General features: G+C 38.4%; 1 protein-coding gene across 1 annotated transcript in view; it reads right to left on the reverse strand.

Moving 5' to 3' along the window:
* Positions 1–26,084, reverse strand: part of strip2 (striatin interacting protein 2) — a 44,676-nt gene that overhangs the window by 13,383 nt on the left and 5,209 nt on the right. Inside the window, exons 2-9 of the mRNA XM_059326108.1 lie at positions 23,792–23,861; positions 18,736–18,810; positions 12,899–13,033; positions 11,334–11,454; positions 9,004–9,072; positions 7,437–7,543; positions 5,659–5,786; positions 4,321–4,509 (exon numbers count right to left, since the gene is read on the reverse strand). Of these exons, the coding sequence (XP_059182091.1) occupies positions 4,321–4,509; positions 5,659–5,786; positions 7,437–7,543; positions 9,004–9,072; positions 11,334–11,454; positions 12,899–13,033; positions 18,736–18,810; positions 23,792–23,861 (894 nt within the window). The remainder of the gene's footprint in view (positions 1–4,320; positions 4,510–5,658; positions 5,787–7,436; positions 7,544–9,003; positions 9,073–11,333; positions 11,455–12,898; positions 13,034–18,735; positions 18,811–23,791; positions 23,862–26,084) is intronic.

Genomic DNA, 26,084 nt, shown 5'->3' on the forward strand with positions numbered 1-26,084 from the left:
TAAGATACTTTAGATTCATTATTTTGAGTTCCTCATTATAATGACTTACAGTATCTTTTTTAATTACATTGGCAGAAACTTTCATATCAAAAAGACAACACTTATGCATAATTTTCAATTAATATATGAAGCTACAGCCAGGAGATGCTTAGCTTAGCTTAGTTTAGCATAAAGAGTTTTCCTGGCTTGGTCCAAACATATCACCACAGCAACCGCAAGCAACATTTCTGATTTAACTTACCACACATCTGCACTTCAAAACATACAGGAAAAATACAAGCAGGGCCACATGAGGCTAAAACTTTATATTAAGCTCTTATCTACAAACAAACCCAGTGCGAAAAAACACACATTCACACACACAGTATCGCAGTTCAAACAGTTTTTCCGATGAATGACTGTGGCAATAGTGCAAGCATCAGGCATGAGTCAGCGTTCTGGACATTAGTTGAGCTAGTGCAGTGGATGTATGGTGCGCCAGTGGTGCTACTAATGCTGGACTAAGTGAGGAGTACAGTGAGTGTATGGTGGGGAGGAGGGAGGAAGGAGGAGGAGGAGGAGGAGGTGAAACCGTGTTGTGAGCCATTCTCTATGGAGAAGCCATTCTCTGCTATGTGGGAGGAAAAGCTACTGTAGTGTTTTTCTATCAGGGTTAGGGGACAACCGCTTTCAATGACATCCATGTAAGAGAGAGGTCAACTGAAACCCAAATACAACACCTACAGAGGAGAAAGCATCTCAATTCACCTCCTCAATGAATGCATTTTAAGGACATTGACCCCTAGTCCAGAGGCTACAGTGCAAGGTGATTTGTGCGGCCAAACCTGGTAGCAATGTGATGAAGACTACAGGGGGGATGCTGCTACTGTAGATGTCTGAAGTGACTTTACGGGACAGTGGAAAGTGACCGCTCCAGCGCCAATGACAACAGCCAGCAAGTCAGCCCTGTCTCTCAAACCCCACCTCCCCCCGTACTGAGCAGGCCACAGTGGAGGAGGAAGAGGAGGAGGAGGAGGAAATAGGGTGAGTAGAAGAAGCGAGAGACAGCATGAGGTGGTGGATGGCGAGAAAGGAGAAGGGGATGTTGGAATAAGCATGGGAGGGGAGGAAAGGGGGAAAGGGAGTAGGAGGACAGGGAGGAAGGGAAGCAATGAAAGAGGAGAAATATAAGGGGGTAGAGGGAGGAAAGGGAGTAATGGTTGGAAAAACTGAGGGGATAAGAAGAATGGAAGTGTTGAGGGGAGTGGAGGATACAGCCATGTATGGATGTAAAGTTACAAGATAATAAAGGAAGTAAAAGGAAGAGAATGATAGATGAGACAGAGAGAAAGGTTAAAAAAATAAATAAATAAAACAACAACATGCAGGTGACAATAGTTAAATTTAAGGAATAGTTTGACATTTTGGGAATTGCGGTTATTCGCTTTCTTCTTGAAAGAGCTAGAGGAGAAGATTGATACCAATCTCATGTTTGTATGCTATGGCATATTTGAGTCATCCGGTGGAGACCTCGGGAAGCTGAGAGCTAGGTTTAGCATGAAGCTGCCTGTACGGTGCAGATTAAACAAGATATAGCGTGTAAGCCTGCATTCAGACCAAATGGTGGTGCCGTATGAGACTGTCCCTTAAAAGGCCCGTTTGTATGATGCAATGTTATGAAGTTAGGGTCCTTTCACACCTCCATTCGCAACGACCTCTGGTATGTTTTGTCGGATAGTCCGATTGTTTTTTTGCTGGTGTGAATGCTCAAACGAACTCTGGCGTGGAGCAAAGAACCGAACTCTGGTCCGTTTAAGAAACAGGGGTCTAGGTTCACTTCTGAGTTAAATTTGCTGCAGGTAAAAAAACGCAGTCTGAACCAAAGGAAGGAAGCGGGATGAATTTGGAATATGGAGAATCAACACCAGGTAAGGTAGTAGGCTTGATTGAAACATGGTCAGACGATCACATGACACAGTTGCTTGTGGCAACACACGAAAACAACAAAGTCTTCAAATGATGTAGCGACAGAATGGTGACTAACGGATTCAATCGCACAGCAGATCAATGCATAAAAGTGTATAAACTCTGCCAACAATACATTAAAGTCCACGACTTGATTCGAAAAAGTGTCAACTCTTTCCTTTACATGTTCCGTCCAATAGACGAAGGACATTTGTTTACAATGCTTGGTGCACTTGATAAAGCACAGTGTAAAAGCAAAGCAAAGCAAATGAATAATGCAACAATGCTGCAATTTCATAACTGAATCTCCAGACTTATGTAAATGTATATGTGAAAGCAACCTTAAAGCCCCCAGTGTAGCACAAGTAAACATTACATTTCACAATTATTGTTTTCTGTCGGAGTGTTTTTATCATCTTGACATTTATAATCGCACTTAAAGGCAGCTACATGTCACAGTGCCGGAGGCCATTGCAGGAAATGTCCTATCAAACTCCTGCAGAATTGTTCCAACGAGCATCCATGTAGTCAGCTGTTTGACAAACTCCTGGGCAGCTGGGGATAAGTGCTTTTGTTTTGTTTTTCACCCTTGTGAGTGAGTGTTTTAATCTTTCTTGTACTGCAGTTGATTTCAGCCCACTGTTCAGCTGAAACAGACTCAACTTTTGGAGAAACGCAGCTTAATGTCACGCTGTGGCGGCCCTCAGATGAACGGGATTACTGGCCTTTTTGTCGCACAGTTGGATTTGGTCTGAATGCAGCCTTAATTTATGAGCTTCAGAGGTTAATAAGTTAACCACCTGGTTACTGTTGGTTATATTTAGCATGCAGACACTAAAGTGGTCGCTATCTTCTCATCCAACTCTTGGTAAAATTGTATTTCCCAAATGTCAATGTTAAAGTATTGGAAATGAAGCAGAGAGTAAGGTTGCACCAAAACTTCTTGGAGCATTTTGGGTTTCTGAACAATTTCGTTCATAATGCACTATATTTTGTCCAAAAGTTCAAATTGCCATAGACAATCAGTGTAATTCAACATCTTTTGCAAGAGTCATTTAAAATGTGTCAATATGCGAAAAGGTTAACATTTATTGCTTTCTCAGTTTTGGTGCATCCTGATATGATTGGATGAGATGAAATGACAAGAGGAGGAGAAGAGCAAAGAAAAGAAAGAGAAAGGAGGTCAGAAGGAAAAGAAAGAAAAGAAGGTGTCGAGGATGTGGGAGAGGGGTGCAAAAAGTCCAGCTCAATACAGAGAGAAAATGCAGAAGGAAAAGAGGGAATTTGTGGGTAAAGACCTGCTTCTTGGGAAAGGGACTGTCTCCTTCCAAGCTATCAACAAAGGCACTCTGTGGGAACACAAGGAAGAGGGGCAATGAGAAACCAGAGGGCAATTAGAGAGAGAGAGAGAGAGAGAGAGAGAGAGAAAGAGAGAGAGAGAGAGAGAGAGAGAGAGAGAGAGAGAGAACCTGTCCAGTCAAAACTCTGCTAAAACAAAGCCGTCCCAGCACCAAAATCATCTCTGGCTTCGCTGACTTACAACAGAGAACCAGTGATGTTGGCTCTACAGAACTGTTGGAAAACCTGACCCAGCGGAGAGTTAGAGGATGAGTCACAGAAGGAAGTCTATGGGATCACTTTACTAGAAACAGATGAGGCTGTTTAACAATCAAAAGGCAGATAATGGAAAAATTAGGCTGAGGTAGCATTTAAAATGTCGTGTTAGTAATACAGTGCAGTTATACTGTACAGTTCACAGTTCCAAAATCTCTTTGCCTTCTGCAGCACTGTGTTCAAAATAGAAAATACTGTGAAGTCACTAAGTCTCTGACATTTGCACTTCCTATTTTGGCTGCATGTGGTCATTAATGAATGCAAATTAAGATGTTTTGCATTTAATTGATGAAGTGAAATGTGTACAGTCATGGAAAAAATAATTAGACCATTGTTTTCTTCAATTTCTTGTTCATTTGAATGCCTGGTGCAACAAAAGGTACATTTGTTTGGACAAATATAATAATAACAACAAAAATTGCTGATAAGAGACATTTTCCATGGTTTTCTTGATAATGATTTTGGTTATTATCAAGAAAACCATGGAAAATGTCTAGATATCATCTCTTAAATTTAACTCTTATCAGCATTTTTGTTGTTATCATTATATTTGTCCAAACAAATGTACCTTTAGTTGTACCAGACATTAAAATGAACAAGAAATTGAAGAAAACAAGGGTGGAATAATAATTTTTTCCATGACTGTATGTGTATTTGAAGTCGATTTGAATCAAATAGGGAGTAACTAATGTGTGTTGTGTGTGGTGTGTGTGTGTGTGTGTGTGTGTGTGTGTGTGTGTGTGTGTGTGTGCTGGTCTGTACCCTGCGGCTGCGGCGGCCTCTCTTCTGCTGCTGCTGTTGTTCGATGAGCTCCATGGCGGAGGCCGGGGGCGAGGCTGCTCTCATGGCCCGGACCACCTTGATGCTGTCCTCTGGAAGCGGGGGCAGGTTCAGGCGCTCCCGGCCCCGCACCTTCATCTCCTGGAGCTCCTCGAACCCCCCCAAGGTGAACTGGAAGATAAGGATGGAGACAGAAACACAGTGATTCACAGGCTCATGTGCAGTGGATCAGGAGCAGAGTCAGGAGGAATGCAAGTCGATGTATCTTCAACAGTCTATAATGAATTCTAAAAAAGAACATAAGTATAATATATAGTATTATATTGGTACATGATTGTAATGTGCATGGAAGCCAATAACGGCCATTCTGACTTTTTTTTTTTAATGTTGTTATCTCAGGAAAGCAAGCTCTGTTTTTGTTTTTTTTTCACATCTTTTTATTGAGGTTTTCCAAAAAACTGACATATAGTGGTATCTAACAGCGTGGGGAAAAGACATTCAGTATGACAATGTATTGTATAACAGTATGACAACAAGAACTTTAAGCCCAATCCCACCCATCCACCCACAAACCCACCCACATCAGGTCTGAACCACACTGGGACAAACAGCGCACACACACAGAAAAAGAAAAAAGAAAGAGAGAGCAAAGTAAAGAAAAAATAAGTGAATAAATGAATAATAATAAAAAAATATTTAAATAATAATAATAATAATAAAATAAATTAAAACACATTGAATCAAAAATATTAATAATAAAAAATGGGAAAGCAAGCTTTGTTAAAGATATAGCTGATGAGGTTTTCAAAATAAGGTGATAACAAAGAGTATATGGAAGATAAATATAAGGAAATAAGATTTATTGGATTATATTTACAAGAAATATAAAACACGGGAGTCCTTTAAAAAATTAAAAAAATTAAAATAAAATACCACAAAATTGTAAGGGAAATGTCTTAATACTTAGATTTTTGGCTAATGGGGAAAAATGAGTGACTAACTGCTGAAATTGACAAAAAAAAAATTTCATTCATGCAGCATTTGTGTTGTTCAGGTACTAGTGTTTATGTATAATACTTTACATTCATATATTACTTGCAAGTTTTAAGTCATTTCCATGGGAGAGTGAAATAAATGGAAAACAGTTGCAGCCTTTGGTGGTTAATGATTACAATATGTACAATTTGTGGGAACATGCAAAACTGTCAATATGGCCCTGTCAGTAAATAAGCAAACAGAAACATATTAACAAATTCACACAAACAGAAATGCACACAAATAGATTTCTGTGCATTATTTGAACAGTTACAATGCACTAACCAGTATTGTCTTCCAGAGCAGCAGTAGGACTTTCTTCATGGGGAAGTGTGGGGCATTCATGCTGCAGAATTTTGTCACCATGGTGAAGAGGAGCAGGGCAAACGGCTCTCCGTTGTACAAAGGTGAACCTGAAGGGTCAAAGGTCAAAGTAGTTATTTTTGGATTGGATATATATGAGTTGCAGTCGAATACTATTTTTGTCTTTTGCTCAGGAACATTCTTAACCAAGTTAAAAGACTCAGAAGTATCTAAAAGGAAGCCGTAAACTGTTGAATTAATATAACTGCACATAGAAAAGATTGATAATCCACAGTTTCATATACAGTCATGGGAAAAATTATCAGACCACCATTTTTCTTCAATTTCTTGTTCATAAGAGTTTAATTTAAGAGCTGATATCTAGACATTTTCCATGGTTTTCTTGATAATGATTTTGGTTATTATCAAAAGAACCATAGAAAATGTCTAGATATCAGCTCTTAAATTAAACTTTTATCAGCTAGTATTGTTGTCATTATATTTGTCCAAACAAATGTATATTTAGTTGTACCAGGCATTGAAATGAACAATAAAGTGAAGAAAAACAAGGGTGGTCTAGTAATTTTTTCCATGACTGTATATTAATATCTCACAAGAGTGAATTGTCAGTACTAGGAGCTGTGCTGATTGGAAGGAAGGAAGGACTTTCATTCACACACTTTGGATCACTTTGGTCACTGAAGGAGCTGCTTATGTTGCCTGCATGAAGCAACAAAGTAAACACACGGGACAAGTATCACAGATGTACTTATTTTAGTCTATCATCAGAACTTTGTAGTTTCACTGCGGCAGACTTCATCCATCATTAGCTTATCCAGGGCCAGGTCACATGGGCAAAGGACAAGTTTTCCAGCCCCAAGGCATTCCCAGGCCAGATATAATCCCTCCAGCATGTTGCGGGCCGACCCCAGGGCCTCTTACTAGATGCATGTGCCTGGATCACCTCTAACAGGAGGTGCCCAGACATCCTGGTGCAGCACCTGCAACACTGCTGATGCTGCACCAAACTGCCTGTCCATCCTTCTGCCTCACACGGGAACAAGACCCTTTGACTCTTGAACTCCTTTCCCTGGGTAGCAACTAGGGATGGGAATAAGTAATCGATGATCGATTAATGGTCTTTAAGAATTTGGTCGATCATGTGGAATTTTTGATCGATGTGTGTATCTTTTAATTTTATCTCTGACTGTGTATCAGTATCAGTGAACTGAAACATGCTGAGGGTTCAGTTCTGCGGCCGTCCCTGAATAAGCCAAGGAGCTAAGAATTAAGATGGATAAAGCTACAGTTTGCAAACTGAAAGCTGCAATAACAATTATAAAACAAAGAGGAAAACTAGCTTACTGTATCAAACCTTGCTAGCATGAATTACTAGGTTTAATTTGATCAAAAACTTATTTAAACACAAAACACATTTAAATATGAAGATTACTGTGAAAACTAACCTCATGCCTCTTAAAACATAAAACATTGAGCTCCTAAAACTCTTTACAGTTTAATCTTACTGAGTTGGTTTTTACGATCGACAGGATCAAGTCTCTTTTTGTCCTTTCAAAATAAAAGTGTACGTTATCAAAACAGGCTTTTGCATAGTTTCACAATTTCTACCCCCCCCCCAAAAGTATATAAAAACTCAAGTAGTCTGTATTATAGAAAAATGTGCTTGTGTGAAACATCAAAGGAATGTACATTTATTAATGTATACAATCACTGCATGTTCTACACACACACATACACACCTAGCTCATTCTTGAAGGCTTCTCTCGCTGCTATCCACTCCGGTCTGTCGTCCTCTGTCTGAACTCTAATGGTCTCCACCATCAGGTACATGATGCTCAGCAGCACTCTGCAAGGCACAGAAACACACAGATCTCAGTGTGTGTGTGTGTGTGTGTGGTAGGCATTTAACCCTTGAGCTATAAAAAAAAAATATTATACATTATAATATTCTACTTTCAGTGTACTGATTTCCCTCCTACATCTGACCTTATCATTGATATCAAACACTAATTGATTTTTGAATATTTTAACCCTTTATATGCTAAGTTTCTGTTATGATGCCACCATTTTTATAGACCTGGCTGCAATCACAGTTGTGTAAATAACTTTTTTTTTGTCACGAGTTTGTCATGTCTCATCTTTGATGTGAATCAGATGACCCATGTTTTGATTTATTTTAAGCAGTACGTGCTTGTGTGTATGGTTTGTGTATATAAATCGCATGTTTTTTCTCTATATGCTGAATATGGACAAAATGATGCAATCTGGTGGAAAGTAGTGTAAAATGAATAATTCCACAGCCAAAGCCCAGATTGACTCCCAGATTTAATAAAATGCATGTTTTATGCTTTAACGTGAGCATTTTGAATGGGTTTCAATGGCTCAACCTGAAGAGTGTAACTATTGTTTGTACACAGTGTATTTTAGCCTTACTGCAGGAGCTGAGCTGGAAATAACAAGATCAAATAAAAATACACAATCTTGCCAAAATTCATGCCAAATGCATGAACACAGCCAAAACTATTAACACATGAAGAATGAAAAGCGTGTAAAATGCGCTCAACCTGCCCTGTGGGGACCAAAACAATAATAATAGTCCTTAAAGGTCTACAAGAACATGAGACAATATTGTGAAATGATGAGTAACAATTAAAGGGAAGTACAAAAAGCAGAGGATGATTGTACACAACCTGCTTCTGCATATAAGTCTGAGAGGAAATGATTTGTATTCTCCGTGAGGATAATGCATCATCCATTCACAATAACCTGATGTAAGTCAGGTGGTGTTTTAGGCATTAAATGCTTTGTTCGCTAAATAAAGCCTCTCAATTCAAAATAACTATAATGGTTTTCAAATTTTGAGCAGCAATTAGGGGCAAATCTGCTCCTCTAGCCTGTAATTATTTGTAAGTGTTCAACTGGGGAACGCACACACGCTGAGCTCTGCGTATGTGTGAAAATGTGAATGTGTATTAGTGTGTGTGTGCAGAGGGGTGTTCAGCCTATTTTGTTCAAAAATCAATTCCATTAGAAGCAGAAAATGATTGTGACAGAAAGGGACAAAGAATATAATTAAATGCTGCAGATTAAAGTGTGCGCATGTAGACGTGTGCTTGTGGCCAGATGACAGAATGGGAAGCATGACAAATATTGACGTGAATTGGGACGTTTTGAGGAAAAAAAACAGGAGACAGGAGACATAAAATTGAAGAATTGGAAGATGTTTTTGTACTTATTGGCTTTCCTTCTTATGGAGAGTGAGAGGAATGTGGAGTAGGCTGTGAGTCATGTGGTTATGTGACTTACCTGAGCTCTGTGCTGTCTGCAAGAGAGATGGCAGGCTTCCTCACTGCACTGCTGCACGCCTGGTTGTTACTGCAGACACAGAAACACAGTAAACAATTGTGTTATTTTAGTCGCATGTTTGAAAAAGAAGAGAGTCTGTGCATGCACAGAAAGGAATATATATAAATCTACACAACTAAAAATGATGATAATGACATGATGCTTCACAGTATTCATCGTAAATGTGATCTTTTTATGATTTTTGTATAACCGGCACCATGTGTGTGTTTGCCTGATTGGCTTGCTTACACTGCTTTGCTGTGCAGCATGTTGATAGGCCAGACCGTGCCATGATGCCTCAGAGCTGCTTATGTAACAACAAAGAAGTGCTGGATCCCAACTGAGGCTGACACCAGCAGCAACAAAGCTGACTTGAAGGAGGCTGCTGCCGCTCTGTGTCCTCAACCGAGAGTTTGAAGTGCAGATCACAGGCGGTGTGTTTACTGTGTTCCCGCATTTCACTCGCTCTCTAGACGCCTTTCTCTTTCTTTCTATCCCCATAAACCTTCGGAGGAAACGAGTGGAAACACTGAGGGATGACAGCTTCAAAAATAGGAGGATACTCCAGTGACTGCTGGGTTCTTGGTCAACTCCCCAAAGCACGGCTCTTCTTGCAGATTTAAAGCCACTATGCTATAGTTTTGGTTTTATAGCCCTGCTCTGATCTATGTTTCACCAGAATTTTATTGCACTGTCTACTGTGTGTTAGTTAAGCCTTGCTCTAGGGTTTCTTGGAATTCCAGACCAGCCACAACATCCAGCTCCTCCTGGGAGACCTCAAGGCGTTCCTAGGCCAGGCGACAGATATTATCCCTCCAGTAGAGGTGAGGGAAAATATCTATACAGCATAGTATTGCGATATTTCGCGTGGCGATATTATATCGTTCATGGCCACCAATTATCCATATTTATCGTTGCGATGGCTCACTTTTTTTAATATACTGGAGATACTGGTATCATATGAAACTAGAAGATCTAAGGAATCGTCAGGATATTGAGTCAGGTAGTTGTCGAAATAACGCTGCAAAGTTAGAGTAGTGAAGCTTAAAGTTGAGGGAAGTTTTCATAGAAATGCTGCAGTTGTTTGATATCAGTTCAGTTTGACTGAATACTTTGTTGGTCAGTCTGTGGGTTTGACTCTCATTGTGGAGAAATAGGTTAAAAAGGAAGAAAAGTAAGATTAATAGACTGAGAATTTTCTCTTAATTGACAAAAACGATTTTTGATTGAATTTAGTTTTGTGGACACAAACTGCAGTTAATCGCAATATATTGTATTGTAATACTCACCATATCGCAAAATGCTTAAAATCGCAATAATATCGTATTGTGATTCAAGTATCGGGATAAAATCGTATTGTGGGTCTTCTGGTGTTTCCCACCTCTACCCTCCAGGGTGTTCTGGGTCTTCCCCGGGGCCTCGTACCTCTCTTACCAGGTGGACGTGTCCGGAACAACTGTAACGCAGCTACCTCCAGGCGTTACTGGGACGTATCCTTACCAGATGCCCAAACCACCACAGCTGGTCCCTTTTGACACGAAGGAGCAGTGGCTTTTCTCTGAGCTCCCTCTGGAGTAGAGACATTTTATCCATAAGGACTGGCACGTAAATTCTGCTGTCCTGCTCAAACAGAGTACGCTAGGCTGACAACCTTGCAACTAAACCAGAGGTGAAGACTTGGGCACGTGCTAAGTGTCCACTACAATGCAAGCAAGTCCAAAGCTGTCTGTGGACGGGGAATGCCGAAAGTATGATCTCCTGGATCAGGAAAATAGGATTCAGTTGCCTGTTTATGGTCAACGATCCGTAAACAAGGGTCAGTTATTGGTAAAAAAAAACTCAAAACAATTCTAGTCCCAAACATTGACTCTTTCAGGCCTCTAATCTATGACCTCTCTGTAACATAAAGACCATCAAGTCACCCTATGAAAGACCTCCAAATTTCAAAATAAATATTTCCTTCATCTGTGAAACATCATGGCCCTTTTACCCTGTATTACAGCCCTTTATTGCTGCAGACCTTCACCAGAGGGGGAAATATATTTAATACAGATATGAATTGTTTTGCTCCATCTGTTACTCTGGTTTGTTTGCCCTTCATGTCCCTTTCTTTTCCCGTCTATTGTAAATACACGAGCAGCTGCAAGTCTGTAGTCTTATCAAGCAAATCCAAGGTGAAAGTGACATTGTAGCTGGTTGTTTTGTTGCCGTTTTGTTCTACCTATTGAAGAAGCGAAGAAAAGTTTCCAATGACTCATACATCCCCAGCATATTCAGTGTGTCCTACTTACTCTATCTCCATGCTGAGCAGCTCCAGCAGGGCCGTGAAGATGCCCATGTCGTAGAGCAGGAAGACATTGTGTTTGGACCAGTGGAGCACGTCCACCTCTGTGTCACACTCATCAAACACTCCTGCGGCAAAAGTTGAAGGGACAAACAGTAAACAAGAGGTGTGTTGTTGGATTGTTTTGTGTGCCATTTTTTATGTTTATACTTCACGGTTCTGCAGGTAATTTACTAAGTGAATGCTTTGACAACACATTATATTCTCTCTAACAGAACAGGTGTTTGACACGATATGAATCATACATTATGATTTGTGTCTAGTATGTTGGTGCATTAGGAGCAAGAACTGTCTGTTATCATGTGCAGAGCATAACACTATAGGTTTATTCAAATATACAGTCATGGAAAAAATGATTAGACCATCGTTTTCTTCAATTTCTTGTTAATTTTAATGGCTGGTATCACTAAAGGTACATATGTTTTGACAAATATAATGATCACAAAAATAGCTGATAAGAGTTTAATTTAAGAGCTGATATCTAGACATTTTCCATGGTTTCCTTGATAATAACCAAAATCATTATCAAACAATTATGAGCACCCCCCCTTTCAACAAATTGCCCAATTGCACAGTCTTAAGAGCGTGCATTTCAGGAATGCTGGGTCTTGTTGGTTTTCTGAGAATCTACTTCACCTACTGGTAACTTGTTTGCCATGTAGAATTTAAAAAAATATAATAAAAACCTGGATTAATCTGGTTAGTCACATTGGACTGCTATTATATTGAGCACTACTGTATTTCATTTTCATGACTTTCAGTGGCAAATTTCAGTTAAAGTAAACAGTAAAAAGTGTAGTTCAGAGAAGACTATTTCAAAACAAATTTTACTGGACCCTAAACTTATTTTATTGAGCCTATATCCAGAGAAACATAACTATAGTAGGAATGAGCGGACATTTATAGAGAGAAATGTGTTGCATTATTGTGGATAAAGATTTATAGACCAAGTACTACTCAATGGATTAGACAGATGTTAGCAAGTCTTCCTTTAGAGATAATAACTTACATATTAAAGGCTAAACGGCATGTATTTGAGGACATATGGAGCCCTTTCATCAACTACATTGAAGACTTCAGTTTAATGGATGAAGAAGTGGATAACTAGTCTCTGTGGACAATGCAGATTCAGATCTTGTCAGATTCATATTGCTTTTCTGTATATGTGTTTTAATTCACACCAATTACAAACGATACTCAATTGTATATAGATTACCATTTTCTTTAACAGGAGGAGCATACCTGTTCAAAAGTGTTATGTTTTTTTTTTGTTTTTGTTTTTTCTGTCTATGTAAATGCAGCTGTCTTAAAATATGGAAGTTGAATGACGATACATGAATGTAAAAGCTGTATGTCAAAGTGTTTTAAACTGAAAATAAAATAAAAATATTGTGGGGGGGGGGGGGGGGGGGGGGGGTGTAGTTCATTGCATTTCCTACTTTGACCAGAGATAATATATCTGCTGTGGAAACTGCCTGTAGCTGGTTGTGTGGTTGTATTGAGCCTACGCACCCTGAGCCAAGTAGAGGATGGCCCTGGCCACCTTCAGCCTCTTGTCTCTGTCCGTCACCTCCAGCGCGTCCAGCAGCCTCATCACATATGTCCTCTGCTCCTCCAGCGTCAGCTCGATCCACCTCCTGCCGCGAGCTGCGGGAAGGACACAGCAACACAGAGGGCGAGGTTATTTTCAGAAGCACTTTTGTTTCAGTGCTAGTGTCTCTCTCCTCTGCCTCAGACAAGTCAGTGCAGGCTACTATAATATGGAACCACAGTGTTTATTTCCTCTGGCATTTTTTCTTTATTAGAAGGTGACAGATGGGACTTATAAAGACAGAGAGGAAGGTTCAATTCCCTGGTCAGAGCTGCGTAGCTAAATTCTAAACAGATGTTTAGCTAAATTTAGTTTAAAGGCCTGCATGGTCACTGGAACATCAGCACAAATGCAGAGTTGTCGGAGTTGTAAAGTCAGCAACATGTCTCAAAAATGTCCATGGCGGGGTGGTCGGTAGCGTAGTGGGTTACGCAGGCGCCCCATGTGTAGAGGCTACAGTCCTCGCTGCAGCTGGCCCTTTACTGCATGTCATTCCCCTCTCTCTGCCCCCTGTTTCCTGTCTCTCTTCAACTATCCTGTCCATTAAAGGCATGAAAAAGCCCAAAAAAAATACATTTAAAAAAAAAATGTCCATGGCACAGCAATATTTCCCTTAAGTTCACTAACATTAGCTGTATGTTAATGACATTATTGTCATTAACATACTGATAAAGATTAACAGTTCCTTTATTTGTCCCACAACGGGGACATTTCCAGAGTTACAGCAGCTAAGTGGATAGCAAAATAACAATAAACAGTAAACCTTGCTGTGTTATCATACCTGTTAGCTCACTGTAGTCAACATGAAAGCTTCCTGTAGTTGTCATACCATTTGCTAAAATAACTCAATGTACTTGTTAACTAAATGTATTAGCTTACTGTACTATCATAGTCAGTGGCTTAACATTACTGTGTTTGCTGCAGTTATCATACTTGTTTGCTTACTGTAATTAACATGCAACTTGTATTTGTTAGCTTACTGTAGTTAGCTTACTAGCTAGCTTACCAAAGTTACTCATCATACTTGTTAAGTAACCGTATAATCACAGGTCTACTCATGAGCTTACTGTAGCCAGATATATCTGTGTATGTCATACTTTTAAGCTTTTCTAGTTGTGTTATCATTAGCGTATTGCAAGCATATTATGTTAAACTAAGGCTGGGTGATATGTCGATATAAAAAAATATATCGTTATATTTTTAAATGTGATATGGAATAAGACCATATCACATATATCAATATAGTTAAATTTGTTTTCTTTCTTTATATATAAATGCTTCCCTTACTAGGGTTTGTCATATTTAGTTCTTTTGGAATGTTCACTATTTTTTTTCTCATATAATATATCTATTTCAGAAAAAGATTGGCCTATTTTATTTCATAGGCTATTTTTGTGTAAGATATTTTTTTTATTTAAATGTGCACTTTATGGAGCTTTGATTTTTTTTTTTTTTTTTTTTTAAAGGTACTCCTGTTATTATACAGTATTGATTGTTGATTGTTGTTCACTTAAATAAACGGTTTCAATAAAACTACTTGTGACATATCATATTTTACTTTGACTGAACATTTGCTCTCACTTTGCCATAAAAATATCGGGATATATATATCGTATATCGATATTCAGCCTAAATATATCTGGTTATGACTTTTGGTCCATATCGCCCAGCCCTATGTTTATCATAAGTATCTATGTTCCCAAGGTCCTTTGTTCCCAGGATCCTGTGTTTGGCTCAAATTTGACCCGTTTCAAGTTAAGATATTCATAAATATTTTCCAGTTAGGCTAGCGCTGATCCCTAACCCTAACCCATTAAGCAAACACAGAGCTGGGAAACATCTTTTTCCCATTATGTGCTGTACAGGGGAACATAGAAATGACCCCATAGGCCTTGTTAGCCCACTGTAGTTATCACATTCATTATCTCTGTGCTTGTTATCACCTGGTTCTAATGCCTTATGTAAGCCACAGTGTACTGTAATGTTATTGAGAGCAACATTTTCGAGGTACAGCCTCATTTTTGAGAAGAGTTTTTCACCTGCAGTTTTTCCTCTGTGTTTCCCTGAATTGTTTTCCCTCGTTGTTCACTTTCTGCACGTCAAACCTTTTTCTCATCTCTCCATCTGTCCATCCACATGTCTCACATGTAAATATTTGAAATCAGACTGTTTGGGAGGTCGGGTGACTGTCAAACAATGAATCATTTCTGTCAAACTGTTACCTTGATCTGTATATTTGCAGTAATCATGTTGTGAAGTTGACATTGATATAAAGTATTTCTTTAAATTCCTCCATCTTAGGAATTACATTAGGACGAGCCAAATTAGTCTTTTAACCAGAGCTCCCATTTCTGACTTCTGAGTTGTGTCTAAGAACAGCTTAAGTAAAAGTGCTATAGCAAAGACATATAACTATTTGTTATCAAATTCAGTTGAAAATGCAGATCATAAACGAGATGCGTTGAAGGAAAATTTAAGGAACAGATATATCATTAGAGGACTGGCAATCAAAATCAATCAGTCAACACGCAATTCAGAATATTGCAGTATAAATGGTCGATGAGAACTTATATTACACCAGTTAAATTAAATAAATACAATAGGAATATCCCAGATGTTTGTACAAAATGCACTGAGGGGTATATTATACCATTGTGTATACCATGCAGTAAGATAAAATCGTTTTGGGAGGAGGTTAAAAAGGCAATAGAAAAAATATTTCAAAAAGCATTTCAATGGATCCTGCACTTTTTGTCTTAGGATTTTACCTAAAAAGTCACAAATATAACAAAAGTGAACGAATATTAATAGATATGTGTCTGTTACACGCCAAAATCCATTGCAATGTTTTGGAAAAAGACCAAATAAGTAGTCAGCTACGTAAACCTTATAACAGAATTAATGAGTTCAAATACCAGCAACTGTATGAAGTCATTAATGATTATGTACAAATGTTTTGTGGCTGAGAAGTGGGTGTTTGTGATGTGTATAGTTAATTTGTTATTTGGTTTTGTTATGTAAGAAAATGTCAATGAATATATTGTTTTAAAAAATCATGCGAAGTGTATGAGTGTAAATATAGATTCTGCTTCTCCCATGTGCCCGTCATTTGTTTTTAACATTATGTTCCACTGCATCAGCCCCAGAAATAGGGAAATAGCTGAAAGCTGGGGAGTGTTGAAGCATTCAGAGCAGTAATTAACACAGTCAGTGGTATCATGAGGAGAAACCAATATAAATAAAAGTCTGCTACAACTACAAAAAATACAGTATTCAAAGAAACACACACCTTCTCTGGCAAGGATTCAAGCCTTTTTTTTCCCGGTGTAAGTCTTCTATTCTTAGACTCATCATTTGATTACGCAGACAGTAAGAGGCATTAAGCAGCGTAAGATCATCATGATCACTGGAGCTCAGTGCTTCTTCCACTTAAGATGCTCTGACTTGTGCCGTCTACTCAAGTGAGGAAAACGAAAAATGCTTTCTAATTTCAGCGCTGAAACTTCCTTTTCTTCAGTGAAGAGCTTAAATTAGACACATCAGGATAATCACAGTGATTTTGTTGAGTGACTGATTGTGAATTTATGGGACGTGGCGTAAAACATTGATGAGCGCACTGTCAGTGGCCCCGACACACACACACACACGCACACACACACACACACAAAAAGAGTACAGGAGAACCACCCTCTGACAGCTAACATACAGCATTGACTGAATACACACAAATACACACATGCTAATAAAAAGATTGTAATTCAAAGAGGCAGCTCTGTGCTCTATCTCTGTAAAACAGCAGCTACAGAAGCTCCCATCTAATCCTGCTATTCATTACCGCTCAGCTTAGACAGGAGGAGACAGATGAAGACGATGAGGCTTGTCTCCCTCTTTGCCGACCAAATGGAGAGATGCCATCGAGGATTCTAGCCTATAAAATTATCCCATCTTGTTTTATTTATTTTAAATTTAAATTTTTTTTTGTTTGTTTGTTTCTTTTTTACCTTTGTCAATTCTGTATTTTATTGCACTTTTTTGTGGAGCACTTTGGTGCGGCTCAGCCGTCTGTAAATGCGCTATATAAATAAATTTGACTTGACTTGACTTGACTATTCTGTGACATTTTATGCTATATTAGACAATAACATGACAATAACATCACCCCAAATAACCTGCCTCTGTTGCAACCAAATGCACCATATGGCAGGGGTGGAAGGAAATATAGATACACTGGAGTATTGCAATATTATGTTTTTTTTTCATACTATATCGGCTCTCAAAATTGATTTTTAATAAATTGATTACATGAGATTATTTGTGGCAGACAAATTGCTCTACAAGTAATGCCATGATGTTGGATGTACAGTCATGGAAAAAATCCTTGATACCACCCTTGTTTTCTTCAATTTCTTGTTCATTTTAATGCCTGGTACAACTAAATGTACATTTGTTTGGACAGATACAATGATGACAACAAAAATAGCTGATAAGAGTTTAATATAAGAGCTGATATCTAGACATTTTCCATGGTTTTCTTGGTAATGATTTTGGTTTTTATCAAGAAAACCATAGAAAATATCTAGATATCAGCTCTTAAACTCTTACCAGTTATTTTTGTTGTTATCCTTATATTTGTCCTAACAAATGTATCTTTAGTTGTACCAGGCATTAAAATGAACAAGAAAATGAAGAAAACAAGGGTGGTCTAATATTTTGTTTCCCATGACTGTATGCATGAGTCAAAGTCTCTGTGAAGAAATATAATAATCTCAAACATAATCTCTCATCAGACAGTAACTCATGTTGGAAAAGCTGCTTTGTTCTTGGTTACCAAACATTAATCACTTGGTTAGGATGGTCGCCCTGTGGGGATGTGGATTCTTTGTTCAGCTTAATAGAGCAGAGCTTTGATGTGCCCGGTCGCCTTCGCCTCACACAGGTCGGCTTAAAAAAAAAAAAAAAAACTCAGAAAAGGCTGAAAACTGAAAAGCAAGGGTGACTTGTGTTGCACTCCGGAGGTGAGAAAACCGAGCTGATCTGAGATCAACACATCTCTCTTTTACAGCTTTTAGTGTGAAGTTGAGAAATGCACAGGAGCCCAGATACGGTTTCATGATCACTGTTGCAATGTCAGATTTGGAAACAAACAATTTTTCTAAACCTGGGAAAACATATTGACTTCATGGGAGTTTTTCAGTGAACTGAAAAGAAAAATTGAGATGTAAGTTAGCGGCTGAGTATCGTTAGAGTTCCCGACTGCAGCAATGTCAACACGCCTGCACTTTATCCATTTATTCATTTCACTTGCAATTCACTTCAACACATTTTTTCATGTGTTTACTGTGTCGTGAACATTTTTCTTCAGTTAACCTTCACCATCTCACTTATAGACACTGTTATCAAGCACTGAGGGACATTCAGAGTGGCACAAAAGCCCTCCGTTCTGTGCTGTCAGTCAGCAGCAGCCACACTGTTGGAGGAGCCATCAAGGTCTCCGATAAACAACTATACTGGCTGTAGACTGCAGTGTGTTTGCCAAGACCCTGTTTTGCTCTGCCGCATTAGTATTTGTGACAACATTTTGTTTTGCAAACAAACTGCAGACAGCTCAGTTTTTACTCTCTCTTCACGTGAGCCAGCGACAGTGAGAGTAATGGCATACCTGGTCTCCGCCAGGTCATCTAATCATATTAAAGGATGTGCAAACAGCTTATCCATTTAATGGACCTTATAACCTCATACACACACACACAGAAAGTACCATGGCTCCTGAAATCCTCCTCAAAGTAGTCTCTGTTCAGGGCGAACTCTGGCTCCTCGGTGTAACTGTAGAGCTCTGTGGATAGAATTCAACAGAATTAGAGCTGAAACGATAAGACAATTAATCAATAAGACAACAGACAGAAAATAATTGGCAACAAATTCTAATCATTCTCTGGTTCTCAAATTAGGTGATTTGTTGCCTTTTTTGGTATTTTTCCTAAATCAAATTATTATTCAGTTAAAGTGGCAATAACGTTTTGCATTAAGTTATCATTGTGATGAAAATTTTACACAATGTAATGGCTTCAGAATAACAACTCTGCATTTAGGTTAGATGTGGTTTTCTGCTGCTGTAGCTCGTCTGCTTCAAGGTTGGACGTGTTGTGTGTTTAGAGTGTAACCAGTGGTTATTTGAGTTACATTTACTGTTACTTTCTATCATATCAAACCAGTCTGGCCATTCTCCTCTGACCCCTGGCATCAACAAGGTGTTTTGGCTCACTTGATATTTTCTCTTTTTCAGACCATTCTCTGTAAACCCTAGAGATGGTTGTGTGTGAAAAACCCAGTAAATCAACAGATTGTGAAATGCCTCAAACCACTGAGTTGCTGCCATGTGATTTGCTTATCAGATATGATGCATCTCAATAAATTAGAATATCATAGAAAGTTTATTTGTCACTAATTCAATTAAAAAGTGGAAATAACACATTATATAGATCCATTACACACAGAATGAAACATTCCATGTCTTAATTAATTAATTTCTTCTAATTATAATGATTAAGGCTCACATTTAATGAAGACCTAAAATTCAGTGTCTCAAAAAAATTGAATATTACAAAAGACCAATTTTAAAAAACGTGTTTAATATGGAAATGTTGGCCTCTGAAAAGTATGTCCATCTATATGACTCAATAGTTGGTTGGGGCTGTTTGACTTGAACTACTGGAAATGGCTTTTCCATCATATTCTAATGTATTGACATGCACCTGTAGTTGTACCAAATGAAGTGGCCGGTGGGTGTATAAACCTCATTTTTTCTATACAATTCCTTGTGAATATAAATAAAGCCTCTTTACAGTGTCAACCATTGCCTACTTAGTGATACTGCAGAGGGTTTTATTTTGCCTTAACAAAGGACTGAAATTAGGGTTTTTAGTTAAAATTGGGATTAGTATGTTTGGGAATAGTTGTCTTTTTCCACTTGAATCAAAAAAATAATGGACAGATGAATCGATAAGGAAACAAAGGGTTAGTTGAAACTTTAAATAGAACAGTATAGAACGGAAAATAATAGACACCAAAGACAGGTAAACTGTGCCGCCCGAGCTCCTAAGCGATTATCTCATCTGTTAGTCTAAAGATGCTTCACATTGCAATGTTTCTTCTTCTGTTCTGAGAGCAATCGTCGCTCGTCGACCCCGAGGAGCTGTCGCTGTGACTGTCTGTCTGTTTGTGTGTGTGTGTTTGCCAATGTGACTAACACTCAGCTGTCACTTGGCATCCAGCAAGAGGACAATCATTCTGACTTTAAATCGATGTTGTTATTCAGAGTTTCTCTCCGCACATCACCTGAACAAAAGTTGGGGCTGAAGAGGAATCTAAATTATACACTTGAGATAAACTATTGTGCTAAATTAAAAGCAGAAAATCTATCAGCATTGTTAAATTCTATTCTTCTGTCATTTATTTTATCTCTGGGCATTTATAATTCGAGCTGTAAGTCACGCATGAGCTGTTAGCAGAAACACAAATGCTGGAACAATTCTGTAGATCTGAATGTATAATTACGATTCTTGTGATTACGCATAACCTTACTCGGGAAAAACATGAAGATTTAGTTCTGTGCCTTCAGCAGCGTGTCAGCTTATTGTCTTTAATGAATAACACTGTAACATAAAACAGCTGAAGAATGCAGATGCAGAATTATATTTTCCAATCAGTAACACATTGTCGTCTGGAAGTAGAAACGGAGGAATTCTGTGGAAGAAATCTTGTGTCAGCCATTCATAATATGGCTGCAAGTCTGACTCAGTTCGACATGAAAAGAGATTTGGATAAAAGCTGCTGAAAGGGCAAAAAGGACAGATTCAAGTAATTAACTGGGCCAGATGTGTGCGTGAAGGTACCAGCAGTTCACAGACTAAGAGTTGACAGGAGTTTTTTCTGATAAGAACACTGTTTTAACTTTGATAATATTACAGATAACGTGAATTACGTATGTGCCATTGCCAGCAAAACTAGCTAGCTAGCATTAGCTGGTAACATAGCATCCACTTCCTAAACTCAAACCTCTCGTCCAAAACATGGTCATTTTTTGGGTCCAGAAAAAGAAAAACCGTGACAGTGAAAAATGACAAACTCAAGGCATCAAAACAGTATAAATAAACCAATGGGTAAAGTCATGGTTGCTCAATGCACTGCTTTTATATAGTATATGCTCGCCAGTGATGTGCGGTCAGGGGAGGCAGGAGAGGTCACCTGTCATCATGGAAAGAAAAAAATGTAAAAATATTTAATATTCATCCAGTGATTTGCACTACAAAGCTTTTTTTAATCTAACTCCACCAGATTTAGATTCTTTTTTATTCAAAATCACTGAATTTTCACATTTACTGTTCAAATAGTGAGAGGAGACGTGCTGTGAGGCAGCAGCCATCATGGATTGACAATGACTCGGCTAACTGTGCTGCCATGCTAGGCAATAAGACCGTATTGCTGCACTGCAAAAAAAAGAAAAGTTGGGTGAACTCAAAATTTCAAGGCAACAAACTTCGATAAAATTTTAAGTTGGACAATTAAACTAAATATTTTAAGTTTTGTTTTTGAGTTTGCTCAACTCTGAATTTCTCTGGCACGATTGAAACGCTGCTATGAATGTCAGCTAATGTTGTGACCACAATTTTGAGTTAGCATTTATATGCTAATGGCTACTCTTGTAGCTGTAACAAGCAGCGCCGCTAGCATCAGTTAGCAGCTAGCATCAGTTAGCCGCTAGCTTTCGCTAATGACCAAATTTCACAACAAAGAAATAAGAGTTAGCAGAACTATTGTCCCTTGTTTTGAACCCCAACTTAAAGATATAAGTAACAACAACTCACAAACTTGTTTTTGAGCATACAACTGGCTTCCTTTGTTCTGCTAACTTACATTATTGCCCTAAATGTCAGTAATTTATATTTCCAAGTTTTACCAAATTAAATCACTGTTTTAGGCCAAAAAATACAAGTTGGCTTTTTTGCAGTGTGTCTCTCTGTATGTCGCTATCAATATGTTGTAACACTTTTGCTATATGAACTAAATTTCCATAGTTTAGCTGATGTTTATAATGTACAGTGTTTTTTGTCAACAACTACATGTGTGTAACGTGTTTCTTGTGCTGAGCAAAAATAAAACGGCTTTAAAAAGGAACTTAGTGAGTCAGCAGTTCTCCTGCCTCATGGTAGGGGGCACTCATGATCCCACTGATTGTTCTTGCGACTCCTTGGCTGCAGAATAAGTGACAGCAAGCTACGATCTACAGTTAGCAAGTGCAGCCATCTGTTTATTTTTATTTTTAAAAACTTCAAACAACTAAAAACTCCAAACAAGTTATCGATGCTTTTGTTCAGAAGGAGCGGCACATTGACTTCATTTATAAGTAAAGGTAAGATCATAATAATGTTTTTTTTATTATTAAATGTGCTTTTTTGTGTGCAACACTTTGTATGTGTATAGAAAGCAGATATGAGATTTTAAACATAACCTGTTAACTGCTGCCAATCAAATGGTGAATTAGCTACTCTGTAGGGTTCATATGTTGTAAATCTGATTGTGATGAAGTCAGTGCCTCACCAGCCATGAACCTCACCGCACTTCACTGATGCTAGCATGACTAAAAAAAATTACATACACCCATCATGGGAAAACCAGAGCAATATTTAGAAGACATGGTAGAAGGATGACAGTTACTTATCTTACCATACATTTATTTAATCAGATTAAAAATCTAGGGTTGTCCTCAACTAAAAACAATCTTGATCTCAATTATTTAGTTGATTTAATGGACAGATCTGTAAAACTGAGTTCCTCGACAAAGAATCATGCAAAAGCACCACTTTAAACCTTGCTTTTTCCAGAAATGTGCTCATAAGTATTTGGGAAATAATTACTCATTCAGCATTAAAACTAAGACTAAGGTCGCTTTCACATATAAAGTCTGGCGGACTCGGTGCGCTTCAGTGGTGAAGTTGCAACAATTGTTGCATTTTTCATTTGGTTAGGTTTGCTTTCACACTGTGCTTTATCAAACGCACCAAGAACGCCGTCCTTCATCTATTGGACAGAATATCAGAGGGAAAGAGCTGAAGCTTTTTTGAGTCAAGTTGCAGACTTGAATGTATTGTTGGCTTCACTTTTATGCATCATTGACCTGCTGTGCAATTGAATCGATTAACCACCATTCTGTCGCTAAAAAATTTGAAGACTACATTGTTTTTGTGTGTCGCCACAAGCAACTGTGTCATGCAATCATCTGAACATGTTGCGATAAGGACATTTACTTCATCATCAGACGATGTCCGTCCATGAGACATTCTTCAGCCTTCTGCTACCTTGGCTGTTGATTTTCACATTTCTGCCCAAATTCAACCCAGAATGCACTCTGTTTTGGTTTGCTTCCTTGGTTTGGTTCTGAACTCTGGTGCACTTGAAAGCATACCGAGACCCCGGTTTCTTAAGCGGACCAGAGTTCGGTTCTTTGGTCCGCACCAGAGTTTGTTTGAGCATTGACACCAGCAAAAAAAAAGAACCGGACTATCCGACAAAACAAACCAGAGTTCGTTTAAAGTGGACCAAACAGCTCAGGTGTGAAGCAACATAAGACCCAAACCACCATTTACTTGACTAACCCTTATCAAATTTTGTCATTCTAACATTGAGTAAGTACAAGAAATGCTGCATGAGAGAAGTCAATGGTGTGCATGCTTTTGTTGCTGTTGTCTGGGATGTAAAGGTCAATTTTCTAAGTATTTTGAAAAAAAGTCTAATGATTCGTAGCTGGTAAGTCTTACCTGAAAGCTCAGCAGTCAGTGTGTCTGTGTCTCCATACTCAAACTCCAGGTTTGGAGACTCCATGGAGCTCTGTGAGGAACAAAACACACACATAAGCATATAGACTATAGTAATGACACCTATCACAGATGTCCTGACACCCACATGCAAACAGACACTCCAAACATACTGCAGGCGACTCACACTCTGCAACACCTACTCCTACTATGTACTCTATTTGCAGTTACACGCTTCAACTCCACACGTCACCCACACACTCCCCTCAGGCTCGGTCACGGTTTTGTTTCATCATGTGTCATTTGTGTCTTGATTGGCTGCTCAATATCCAGGCAGCGCTGATTAGTCATTTACATTTTTCTCTCAGATCTCACTTACAATTGCTTTCAATGGGCCCACACTTTGATCAGTCTGATTGAACAGTTAAAGGACTCTCCAGAACAAAGATGCAGATGCTCACATGGAACAATAAACTGCAGTAAGAAAGGAGGAAGGAGAGGGCGCAGGAGTCAACATGGCCCCTTGTTTCAGAGCAGATTAGCTCCTGTGTGCAGTCAAGAGACTCTCTTGGCTCAGACCTCAGCCTCACCCTGTGATTAGCACGAGACAGTCTGCACACGTTAAGTTTCTATGAACACACTCATCAGCTACGTGTAAATATTTGCTGCAACTCTGCATGACCAAAATATCAGCTCTAGGAAAAGGCAAGTCTTGTTTATAGTGCCCTACAAAGCCTAACTGCAGTAACTATGCAAATAGTAACACTGACAAAAACCGCTTTGAAGTTTTTTAAAAAGATTTTTACTTGGCCAAATGGGTTATAGGTAGGTAAGTTATATGACACTTATTTCTACATGAATTGTCGATTTAATTTTTATGCTGAAAAATCATCAGTTTATTTGACCTTTGACCGAAAATAATGTAGTTACTGCACTCTGGTTTTGCTGTAAAAGGTTCTAATAGTAATGCACATACAGAATGCAGTAACTACAATGTTGTTGTCTTCTTTCAGCTTTTATATTTTGTTTTCAGTGAACAAACTTGATTTTCTTATAAATGTATTTAAGTGTTTAACAACTATATTCAAAGATTTTGTATGTTAGACTTAATATTATAAAGTAATGTTATCTTTTCATCCAAATATAATCATATTTTACTTTTTTACTTGATCAATATCTAGATAATAATTTCCCTATCAAATAAACTTATAATGTCTATTATTCTTGTCTTCACTATTTAACACAATGAAGAAATACAAGAATACACTGGATCGGCCCATCTGCTTTGGTTTTATGTTTAAAATTATATATATATATATGTACATATCAGACCATGGTGCAATTACTGCACTCTGCTTTGGTTTTGAGTTGGATTTTGTAGTTACTGCCTTTTTCATATCATTATTTCTCTGAAATAAAACAAAATTGAAATCTAAAACTTTGTCAAAACATCAAACAGACATCAAGGAGTTAATTTTATAATATAACTCAATTTCAACCAAAATTGTAATTACTGCAGTTAGGCATTGTAGGGCGGTGTAGCTTGATGACAAAGTGGCACCTGCATGGTTTATAATGCATTAAATCCATGCACACATACAGATTTAGTGCATATAGCGTCAGAGGAAGACAGGCAGAACTACTACTTAATAGTAGCAAGAGAATTAGGTCTTGTGTCTTTGTCCTTTGGGCAAAGGATGTGAACTGATGAAATTTCCCTACAGGGACTATTAAAGATTCATTTTATGTTAGTGAGAATTAAAAAAAAAACCCTTCTGGCGGCACTGGGAGGCTTCAGAAATGTGTGTAAGATGTGTTTAACCCTGTGAAAAGTGCCCCGGGCACAGGGCTGTAAATAAGGATGTGCTCTGAGTCAGCCATCCTGGTTAAACAACTCTGCATGCTGCCATGTAACTGTCTACTATAAATACCTGCTGCAACAAAGTCAGCACCAACTGAAATATAGAGGACGTCAGCCCGCCCGGCAGTTTGTTTATGACACCGAGCCAAAGCAATGAGATTTGATGTCATTACCGCACTTGTAAAGCAGGAAATGAGAACCACTTGGGAGTGCAGATGATTCAACAGAATTACCCACAACTCTGAGTGTGAGAGGAGAAAGCCTGTGGGTGTTTGTGACCAGGTGCTGCTTCACTTTTACACACTGAAAACAAGTTCTGAAGCTCATAATGAAATAAGCGGAAGTGGAGTTTTATTTTGGAGGTCCGTCCAGCTGGAAATACTTAGAAGATGGAAGTATAGGGTGCATTTGCAGCTAAAAGCATCATAATGTCAC

The sequence above is a fragment of the Centropristis striata genome, chromosome 22 (assembly GCF_030273125.1).
Source record: "Centropristis striata isolate RG_2023a ecotype Rhode Island chromosome 22, C.striata_1.0, whole genome shotgun sequence".
In the NCBI taxonomy this organism is placed as follows: Eukaryota; Metazoa; Chordata; class Actinopteri; order Perciformes; family Serranidae; genus Centropristis; species Centropristis striata.